At 57.0% G+C, this 10714-nt stretch overlaps 2 protein-coding genes across 2 annotated transcripts in view; both read right to left on the bottom strand.

Annotated features, from left to right (window-relative positions):
- Positions 1–1838: 1838 nt before the first annotated feature.
- Positions 1839–6016, bottom strand: FCN3 (ficolin 3). Its single transcript, XM_006097285.3, has 8 exons — positions 5899–6016; positions 5576–5671; positions 5194–5238; positions 4922–4954; positions 4576–4703; positions 3175–3304; positions 2953–3087; positions 1839–2203 (listed from the first exon to the last, which is right to left on the bottom strand). The coding sequence occupies exons 1-8, from the start codon at positions 5987–5989 to the stop codon at positions 1962–1964; spliced, it is 900 nt and encodes a 299-aa protein (XP_006097347.1). The 5' UTR covers positions 5990–6016; the 3' UTR covers positions 1839–1961.
- A 3796-nt stretch (positions 6017–9812) lies between these two features.
- The window catches only part of CD164L2 (CD164 molecule like 2), a 4050-nt gene continuing 3148 nt past the window's right edge, over positions 9813–10714 (bottom strand). The window contains exon 5 of the mRNA XM_014463081.2: positions 9813–10124. Within this exon, the coding sequence (XP_014318567.1) occupies positions 10090–10124 (35 nt within the window). The 3' untranslated portion in view covers positions 9813–10089. The remainder of the gene's footprint in view (positions 10125–10714) is intronic.

The following is a 10714-nucleotide window of genomic DNA, read 5'->3' as shown; positions in this document are numbered from 1 at the left end:
GTTTCTTCCCAGGATACTGGACGTTCTCTTTCTATGGCCTCTGGCGGCGGGGAACGGTTCCGCCAATGGGGGGGGCCTCCCGGCCTCTCGGGCGCGTCCTTGGGCATCCGGGGCCGGGGCCAAAAACCGGGGGGTAAATGGGGTCCAGGGAACCCTGAGATCCTGAATCTCCCTACGCGGTCTGGAGATCCCAAAGTCCCGCCGAAGGTCCCGTTCCTCGGAATCTGGAGTCCAGGGCGAAATCCAGGCTACGGCTTGGAAGGTCCTGAGGATCCGAAATCGGGAATTGGGTCCGGGGAATCTGGGGCATCCGGCGATCCGCGGCTCCGAGTCACGTGGGAGATCCCGTCGGACCCCGTCCGCCGCTCGGACTCCGCTGGGAAGCGTCCGCCGCCGCGCTCTCCTGCCCTCACTTGTAGGCCGGGCCCAGCCCTTCCCGGCGACCAGGAAAGCTCCACCCTCGGCCTGGGGCAGCACGGCTCCTAGCAGCCCGGGACTCGCCTCTCCCCTCCCTCCTCTCCAGCGAGAACTTCTGAGTCCCGCCACTTCCGGAACAGCCTGTGCCACTGTCTATGCCAACCACGGGACTGCTCACCACAGGAGCTCGGACGGTGTGCGCGGCCAGGGCTGGGGAAGAGGTGTGAATTGCAGGCCCTGCCCCGCACGGATCTGTGCAACGAATGGATCTCCAGAGCCTGCAGGCTGTGCTCCAGGGAAGGACTCCACCTGCCAGGAGGCCATCAGCCCTAGCGTGGGGCTCGGCACCTGAGCCCCCTCTTGCCAGGAGGCTGCTTTTTTACCTCCACTTACTGCCACCACGGGATCTGAGAAGAGACCCCGCACCAGCATCTCTACCCACCTGGAGAAGAATCCCAGAACTCCAGCCCGTGGACTACAACAGCTTCCCATCTCCAAATTCCCAAGAATCCCTACCCTTTTAGTGTGAATTGGTGCGGCAGCGACCTGGTCTAAACCTCAATGGGCTCTGCAGTCAGGAACTGGGGACTTGCAGAGGTTGAGTAACACGTCCAAGATCGTTCGGTCACGTGACCCAGCAGGACGCACTCCCAGGGCTCCCTATCAGACTGCAGACAGCAGACGCTTCACTGCTCACTGCTCCGCCACGTTCTAGGCCAGTGATGGCGAACCTATGACACGCGTGTCAGAGGTGACACGCAAACTCATTTTTTGGTTGATTTTTCTTTGTTAAATGGCATTTAAATATACAAAATAAATATCCAAAATATACATCTTTGTTTTACTATGGTTGCAAATATCAAAAAATCTATATGGGACACGGCACCAGAGTTAGGGTTTTTCAATGCTGACACGCCGAGCTCAAAAGGTTCGCCCTCACTGTTCTAGAATGTGGCTGTGGCAAATCCACGGCTTGATAACTGCTAGCTCGGTGACTGCGTTTTCACCACCTGTGGCCCTGGGTTTGACCCTGAGTGTAAACCAGCCCGTGGTGGAACCCATGGAGAAGAAGCCAAGGATGAGGACTTGGTTTACAACCGGGGCTGGGGCGGGAAACAGACAACCTAGAAAGGACAGGCACGGGCGACAGAGAGGGTGAGGAAGCTGTGCAATTTCTACCACAAAACCACCCATTTGCAGGACCCACAGGGCCCAAGGGCGCTCAGTGAACGCTTGAGTCCCAAGTCCTTCCCTAAGTGTCCCCCGGGCCTTGGCTTGCACACCTCCAGCGAGGAGAGCCGTCCTGCTTTATGCGGCTGAGCCTCCCATCGTCTGACTGAAAGAAGTCTCCCCTGAATGGAGCTAAAACCTACGTCCCTACTCTGCCCTCTTGAGTTTTCCCCAGTCACTGGAAGCCAGGAAAGGGTTAAAATGATTTTATTTTAAAATGTGGACGGGGGAGCAGAGGCAGTTAGCAAGGGGGAGAAGGAGCCGAGCATCCGGAAGCTGCTCAGGAGAGATAAGAGTGCTGGTTGCCAGGATGCCTAGCGGAGCATGAGTCGAACCCTGCGGTAGGGATGGCCCACGCCAAGGCCTGAGGCCCAGTCAATGCCGTACTTGTGGGCAGTGGTGGGGGACGTTGCATAGGGTCCGTTGAGATTTGAATGATAGCAGCCTTCGTACCACCAGGCGCCGTGGACGGTCACCGCGCAGTTGCCCTCCGTTGTGTCGTGGTCAGCGTCGAAGGTGGAAAAGCGCTTCCCGTGGTGAAAGCTCAGGGAGTCCCCTGGCAGAGAGGGGATGGGAGGCACATTGGAGGCGGCACCGTGCCGGGCCCCCTGGGAGAGATGACCTCCCAGGAGCCTCAGAGCAACTGAGAGGTGGGTGTCATCAGGCCCCGAGAGAAAGCAGCACCAAGGAGCCAGTGTTTGCCCCAGGTTACTCAGCTAGTCGCAGGGGCACTGGACTTGAACTCAGGACTGTGGCTCCAAAGCCACCAGCTCCTCCCGCTGCCTTGTCCCCTCACAGAATCCCCAGCCTCCCTCCAGGGGGAGCTGGGAGGGACTTCTCAGATGGCTGGCAGGAACGGGGGCTCCCCTGAGGCAGACTTCCCTCTTTCAAGTCTCTCCTCAACAGTTGCTGCTTCTCTGAAAAAAAGCCTCCCCTGGTTCCTCTTCCAAGAAGATATCGCTAACACGCAACAGACCTTAGAGTCCCACGGCCTCCCTCCTGCCTCCTGGTCCATTTTACAGAGCAGCTAGCGAGGCTCTGACGTGGAAGGGACTCGCCCAGGCTCACACAATTAGTAAATGACAGAGGTGGATTCAAACCCAGGTCTGTTTGCCTCCAGAGCCCAAATCCTCTCCTCCTGTACCACCTGGCCTCCTGATTGCCATTTCTCAGAGGAGGACACTGAGGCCCACAGAGGAGAAGGGATTGTCCTGGGTCATCGTGGAGGCAGAGGCAGTGCTGGGCAAGTATCCAGCCTCCCTCACTTTTCCCCCTAACCCAGAGCCCCGCCTGAGGGTCGCTCACCGGCAGTGCCCTCTAAGAACTTGCCCAGCACCAGCTGGTAGTGATCCGACTCGCCAAGGAGGCGGAAGGACCCGTAGTGGGCAAAGGTGCGGTTGCCATCAAAGTCCTCCAGCTCCACTCGCAGCTCCCAGGTACCTAGGGTGGGGACAGGGAGGAGGAATCCTCAGGCCCCGATGCCAGAGGAATGCCCCTCAGGCTCCCTGGACCCTGCTGGGAACTTACCCTGGAGAGTCAGCTGGTGCAGGTTCTCATTCCCCAGCCAGAATTCGGACTCCTGGCTCCCAAAACCTGCTTTGTAGGAGGACCAAGAGCGGAAGAAATCCACGGAGCCATCCTGTCGCCTCTGGAACACCTAGGGAGGCAGAGCAGGCTGGCACACCAGCCACTCCTCCAGGCTGGACGTAGGCTGAGGAGAAGCAGCAAACACTCCGGACTCTTTGGATTGGGGCTTGTTGATAAAGTGTGAGTCCAACTGAGCTTTGCCTGTGCGTATATCGACGGACTCTACATCCTCTTATTAACTGTTAGTGCCAGTCACCTAGTTAGTGACACTCAACTTCACACCAGAGCCTTGCAAGCCCTGGGGGAAACGGAAATGATAGAATCCTCATTTCTGGTTTCCTGAGATGGTCAGTCCTGCTGGGAGCCAGATTCAAAATAACTTGCTTGAATTCACTATGATAAGAACCAAGATATTATACCGGAGAGGTCACCCCCGGAGGCCCACGCTGGACTCCTGACCTCACCCCGATTGTCCCCGTCAAGCCAAGCAGTCCCCAGCCTCTGTAGAGTTTCCCTCCTCAGTATCTTTCAGTCCAAGTGCCTCTACTTCCGTTGTTGCCACCACCCACTGTCTTCTCCTGCCCGGGCCTCTGACATCATCTTAACCTGTGCCCCTGTCTCCACTCTTTTTTTAAAAAAATACATTTTATTGATTTTTTACAGAGAGGAAGGGAGAAGGATAGAGAATTAGAAACATCGATGAGAGAGAAACATCGATCAGCTGCCTCCTGCACACTCCCCACTGGGGATGTGCCTGCAACCAAAGTACATGCCCTTGACCAGAATCGAACCTGGGACCCTTCAATCCGCAAGCAGACGCTCTATCCACTGAGCCAAACCGGTCAGGGCCCTGTCTCCACTCTTGTCCCCCACTGCACAATGCACCTTCCATGCTGCCATCTTTCTAAAGCATAAGCCTGACCTGGCAAATCCCTGCTTAAAAGTCTCCCGTGGCTCCAGTTACCCCCACGATCCTTAGTCATTCAGGGCCCTCCACGAACTGGCCTCTGACCCGCACCAGAAGACCTCAGCCAACCACTCACCCCTGCTCTCAGCTCATCCACCTGGTCCCCAAACCCTCCTGCACTGTCCTGTCTTTCTACCTGGGATGCCCTTCTGCACCTCATCTGTTTTGAGAACTTCTATACAGCTTTCAAGGCCCTGTCAAATGTCACCTTGTCTGTGAAGCCTTCTCTGACTTCAGGTCCCCTGGGAGCACCGTCAACTTTTGTCAATGAATTACTCTAAGAAATGCCCTGTCTCCAGTGGGCTCTGACTCCCCCTAGGGGACAAGGGGCAGAATTGCCCACTGGGCCTGGCCTGTGAGTCTCTGACACTCACCAGCCAACCACCTCCCAGGGTGTCCATGTCACAAAAAACAGGAAGGGCTCTGCCTTCAGGGAGGCACAGGTGGTACCAGCCGCTCAAGGTGGCACCTCTGCTCAGCAGCTCCTGGCACCTCCTGGGACCTGGGGAAGGGAGATGGTCTGAGGGCCCCCCCATCCCCCACAGTTATGCCCCGCCCCCACCCCATGGGCAACGGAAGAGGCTCAGTGTGGAACCTCAGGAGCCCGCTCTGCTCCTTCAGGCCCCGGACAGGGGCTCTAGGGCTGGCCCACGCCTGGTGGTCCACCAGCACCCCAGCACCGCCTGGTTCCAAGTCCCCGGCTCCTGGAAGCTGCCTCACCCTCCTGGCACCGGAGCAGGTTCGCTGGATCTCCTGTCCCACGGAAAGACCGGGTGTTGGCTCTAAGGTCTGAGACCCCCGAGGGGATGCCCACCAGCCACCAGAGGGGAGGGTGCCCAGGCCCTTCTAACCTTTCCCACTCCTCTCAGCCTTCCACCCCCTGCGGGAGGGCAGTCACAGCCGATGGCTGAGCAGCAGCCCCGCAGAGCACTCTCCCTCTCTAGCTGAGCGACAGAGCAAAGGAAGAAGAGGCCCGGGTCCCACACACTCACCTGGCTCGCCCTTGGGGCCCATCTTGCCAGGTGGTCCAGGCTGCCCTGAAATCCAGAGACAGATGCTGTAAGTCCCACTCCATACCCAGGGCCGGAGCAGCAGGGATTTGCAGCCAGAAGTCCAATCCCAGCTGCACCCTCCACTGGCTGTAACTGTGGACAAAGGCCTTATGCTCTTGGGGCCTCACTTTCCCCTCAGTAAAATGGGGGGAACTCTCCACCCACCTCATAGAGTTGACTTTGGACGCTGGCCACCCCGCCTGGAGCCCGGCATACAGCAGGTTCCTGGCCCTTTCGTCGTGGCCTCTTAGCAGTTATTGCTGCACTGCCGCCAGCCTCCCAGCTCCCCCCAGGTCCCCGCCCGCTTGCTGGTATCGCTCACCTTGAGGGCCTGGAGCTCCTTTCTCCCCAGGACTCCCTGGGGCTCCAGGACAGCTGGGCAGGAGGACAATTTTGCTGGCTTCCAGTTCCCTGGGTTCTGCAGGGAGATGTGGGGCCGGGTGGGCACAGAGTGGTCATGGGGGAGTGGGCGTGTCTCTCTCTCCCAGGCCTCTCTGTGGTCCCCTTTCCATCTCCCAGATTCTAGCTGTCGGGATACTTGCCTCCAAGAGCTTTCCAACCTCTGCACTCTTTGCATCTGTTTGCAGAGCCCAGGATGGCAAACTGCTACCTGCTCCTTGAGGCTAGCGAAGCCTAGGACCCTACGTGGACAGCGGCCGCGGTCCTCAGTCCTCAAGCAGGCATGATCCCTGAGCAGGAGGAGCAAAAGGGACAGTGGAGTCCGCAGGAGGCCCATCTTGCTCTCCCACTGGTGTGCCCTCGAGAGAGGACGCCAGTTTATAAGGGGGCCAGGCTGGTGGCAGAACACGGAGGAAGACTTCCGTCCATTGTCTTTCCCCACGGACACTCCACCCAGGTTGGAACCGACAGGAGGTGGGGCATTTCCTCCCTGGGCCCCAAAGAGAATGAGCCTTATCCCTGCCCCGTTCACCTGGGGTAGAGTCCAACTTCTGATCCTGGCCGCCAGGGCTCCCGGGCCATCTCTCCAGACCTTTGCATTCACAAGGGACTCTCTGCCTTTGAACCTCAGCCCGTTCTGAGCCTTCCATCTGGAATGCCCTTCTCTTCGCCTCCATTGTGAAGCCCGCCTGTGCGTGAAGTTCCAGCCCTAAGGTCACCTTCACTAGGAATCGTTCCCGATCCTGTCAGCAGTGCTAGTGGCCCTGCTACCACTTATGGGCAGCTGCTGCACTCCCTGTCCCCCTGGGCACAGTTTGTATGTCGCCTCCGATCCTCACACAGTCATAGTCATTATTACTGGCCCTGGGTTTTAGGCCTGGTACAAGGCAGGTGTTCAACAAATATTGGTTACATGAAGGAATAAGCCAGGAGAAACTGAGGCCCGGGGACAGGACAGGACTTGTGGTCTCTCTGGCACTTATATGCCCAGAGCCCCAGCGATTTTGCCCAAGCCCCATGCCCTCCACCAGAGAGAGGGACCCTTAGCAACGTGACTTCATGCCCACCCTCCAGTCCCTTGGGGAGCCCCTGGCTGGGCCTAGGAAACAGCTGCTAATATAGGCCAATTGCATGGGCGGCCCAGGCAGCAAGGAGGCAACAGCCATGATCCAGATGTGAGGAGTGAGGTCTGAGCTGGAGAGGGACCACAAGTGGTAGGGGATGTGAGGGGAATCTCATTCATTCATTCACTCATTCATCATTCATTCATTCATCAAACCCTCCCTGAGGGCTTCCTCTATGCTAGACCCAGAGCTTGTGGGGGTGGGGCGGGCTGAAGTACAATGGGGCTTCAGGAAAGGGGAGGCCGAATTTCCAGGCAGGGTGGGTCTGTGACGTGGATGCTCTGAGGAACCCTAAGTTCCAGTTCTGGAAATCTGTGCTCCCCAAACGCTCCCACCGGTGTGCCAAGATCTGTGACGAGCCTGTTTATCACGATGCTGTTTATGCTAGTGATATCCAACGTGGAAATGACCCACTGACACTGATAGGATGCAGGCCAATAAGTTATCACCATGTGGACAAGTCATAAGGCAAATCTGATGGATAATGAATGGGGCAAAGTTGCAGAACAATATGTACTAGGATAGCACAGTCCCACTGTGTATTAAAGAAGCTAAATGTTGTGAATTCACAGGAAAAGGTCTGAAGCGTATGTGAACCATGGTTACTTCTGGGGAGTGAGACCAGTGGGACAGCAATTCTTTTTTTATTTTTAATCCTCACCCAAGGATGTTTTTCCATTGATTTTTAGAGAGTGGAAGAGAGAGGGAAAGACAGAGAGAAACATTGATGTGAGAGAAACACATGGATTGGTTGCCTCCTGCATGAGCCCTGACCAGGGCCCAGGTGAGTGAGGAGCCTGCAACCAGGGTACATGCCCTTGACCGGAATCAAACCTGGGACCCTTAGGCCAGCGCTCTATCCTCTGAGCCAAACCGGCTAAGGCTCACTCTTTTTTTTTTTTTAAATATATTTTATTGATTTTTTACAGAGAGGAAGGGAGAAGGATAGAGAGTTAGAAACATCGATGAGAGAGAAACATTGATCGGCTGCCTCCTGCACACCTCCTACTGGGGATGTGCCCGCAACAAGGTACATGCCCTTGACCAGAATTGAACCTGGGACCCTTGAGTCCGCAGGCCAACGCTATCCACTGAGCCAAACCAGTTAGGGCAAGGCTCGCTTGTTTTGTTGTTGTTGTTGTTAATCCTCACCTGAGGATATTTTTTCTCATTGATTTTTAGAGAGAGTACAAGGGAGGGAGGAGGAGAGAAAGAGGGAGAGAAACATCGATCTGAGAGAGACACATCCATTGGTTGCCTCCCACACATGCCACTGTTGGGGGGAGGTTCAGAGCTCAAATCTGCAACCCAGGTACGTGCCCTTGACAGGGAATGGAACCTGAGACCGTTCGGTGCACGGCCTATGCTCTTACCACTGAGCTAAACCAGCCGGGCTTCCATTGATTTTAGAGAGAGTGGGAAAGGATAGGGGGTGGGGAGAGAGAGAGAGAGAGAGAGAGAGAGAGAGAGAGAAAGAGAGGGAGACATCAATGTGAGGGAGACATCAATTGGTTGCCTCCTGCACTCGCCCAGACCAGCCAAGGATCCAGCCTGCAACCCCGGTACCTGCCCTTGACCGGGAATCAAACCCACGACCCTTTGTTACGTGGGCCGACACTCTAACCACTAAGCAACACTGGCCAGGGCAATTCTCACTCTTTATATAAACTTCTGTATCGTCCTTTTGTTCCTTACTGGCATTTACTACTTTAGAAAAAGAAAACATTCAATGAGTGAATTTTCTTAACTGCGCGGAGAGCCAGCAGGAGGCGGGGCATTTCCTCCCTCCCAGAGAGAATGGGCATTGTCCCTGCCAGCTCTTTTTTTTTTTTTTAAATACATTTTATTGATTTTTTACAAAGAGGAGGGGAAAGGGATAGAGAGTTAGAAACATCGATCAGCTGCTTCCTGCACACCTCCTACTGGGGATGTGCCTGCAACCAAGGTACATGCCCTTGACCGGAATCGAACCCGGGACCTTTCAGTCCGCAGGCCGACGCTCTATCCACTGAGCCAAACCGGTTAGGGCCCTGCCAGTTCTTAAGTGCTGGTTGGAGAAGGGAGAAGCCGGGAGGGTGATTCAGGCAGGAGAAACTGCATGTGCAAAGGCTTGGAGTAGAAAGACAGGCCGTGGAACAAGAGGTAGAGATCCAAGTGGCTGGAGGTTCAAGGGGAGGCTGTCTGAGAGGGTGGGGGCGCGGGTGGAAGTGTGCGTGGACTGCTTTGTGTTGATGGTGTGGTGTGTGGGCACGTGAACCCTCTGTGAGGCCAGGGAGCAACCAGAACTCCCCGTGGACGTCCCGCGGCAGCGGAGACCCTGGAGAAGAGGTGCAGAAGGCTTGGCTGCAGGCTGCGCAGCTGGCAGGGTGGGTAGGTGCGCTGGCATGAAGCAGATGGGGACCTGTGCCTGCTCTGAACCTTCCCCAGTCCCACTGAGATGGATACTGTTGTTATCCCTCTGGACAGATGAGGAAACTGCGGCCCAGAGCTATTAAATAACGTGCTCCCGTTCACACAGAGCAGTCAGGTTCCACAGGCTGAACTCCCCGCTTCCTAGGACAGTCCTGGCTTCCAGCATGCGCCCCCACTGGGAGATGCTATTAGTCAGGGAAGACTTCTGGGCCCAGGGATTGGGGCGGGGGGAGTGAAGTGGGGGAGGAGGGCATGGGGGGGCCTCCCAGCAGGGCCTGAGTGAGGAAGTGGCTGTTGAGAGTTACAGGGTGCCTCCACCTTGGCTGAGAGCCTGGAAGATGCTCTGCAGGGAGTTCTGAAGTTCTGCTCACCGGGAGCTAGAAAAACCTGGATTCCAGCCCAGCCCTGCCCCGTCCCACGTGTGACCTGGAGCAGGTACACTTACCTCTCTGAGTCGCTGTACTCTTATCTGTAAAGGGGCAGGGAGGGGTTAACACGTATGACAGATGGAAATATTTTCAAAGTGACAGCAACTGTCTGAGGCTGAATTCCCACTAAGGAAGGGATAGTGGCATTCCCCCATCCAACCCACACACAGGGCAAGACACGGACACAAAGCACAGCTGGAACGAGTTCCTTTATTCGGGGCAGTGCCCAGGCCAGGTCGGTGGGAAGAGGCGGGCACAGGCCCAGTGCCAAGCAGGGACCGGAGGGGCCCACAGGGCTGACAGATGAGGCAGGAGGCGGCTGACGGATGCTCTCAGCTGCAGGTACCAGGCCCAGGTATTGACACTGAGACTGCTCGGTGCCTTCCGGGGCCAGAAATTGGTGGCCAAAGTTCTTCCCATCCCCAGTGCCCCCCAGTGCCCCCCAGAGGGCCGCCTCTTCGTCCTCCTTCCCCTCAGTGTGGCATCCAGGCCTGAAGGGGGTCAGATTCTGCAGAGGCCAGACAGAGAGGGCACTCGGCGGGGGCCCTGCCTCAGCCGGGCTGAGGCCCCCCCCACCCCACCCCCGAGAGCAGGCAGCAGCTGGGAGAGCAAACACTTTGATGGAGGCTGCAGTGACCCGCCCCACAGCACACACGGCACACAGGGGCCTCTGAGCAGCTCCCCTGCGCAGAGGAAAACCAAACCGCACACACAGCCAAGGTCCTGCCAAGGCCGCAGAGCTGCAGGCCCGAGTGGCGCCTGGGCTGTCACCTACTGGTTCTCCTCCCTGCTGGCAGCATGAGGGAGCAAGACAAGTGGGCTCAGCTGGGCTCTCAGAACCAGGCCCAGGCTGAGTCAATACCTGGCAGAGAGAACCCCACAGCGGGAGGGAGGTGAGGGGTGTGACTCACATGGGGGACCCTGGGAGGGAGTCATTGCCCTTAGGGAAGACGGCACACTGTCACTTACAGGGACAGGAGCGGGGTGGGGGAGTTGATCCTGATCATACTACTGACTGCGTTCTAGGTACTCACAGTGTCTGGTAGGTGCTGTCCTTGGCCATGAAGAAGCGCACGACGAAGAGGCACCGCCTGCAGG

Source organism: Myotis lucifugus, unplaced genomic scaffold (genome assembly GCF_000147115.1).
Source record: "Myotis lucifugus unplaced genomic scaffold, Myoluc2.0 scaffold_197, whole genome shotgun sequence".
NCBI lineage: Eukaryota > Metazoa > Chordata > Mammalia > Chiroptera > Vespertilionidae > Myotis > Myotis lucifugus.
Note: the sequence above shows the minus strand (reverse complement) of the source record. Positions and strands in the feature narration are given on the sequence as shown.

Coding starts and splice junctions, on each gene's coding strand:
- FCN3 (XM_006097285.3), bottom strand. CDS start 5,989: ATGGGCCTCCTGCGGACTCCACTGTCCCTTTTGCTCCTCCTGCTCAGG. Junction 4,955..5,193: donor GGGCCCCAAGGGCGAGCCAG/GTGAGTGTGTGG, acceptor TCCGTGGGACAG/GAGATCCAGCGAACCTGCTC. Junction 3,088..3,174: donor GCACCAGCTGACTCTCCAGG/GTAAGTTCCCAG, acceptor TCCCCACCCTAG/GTACCTGGGAGCTGCGAGTG.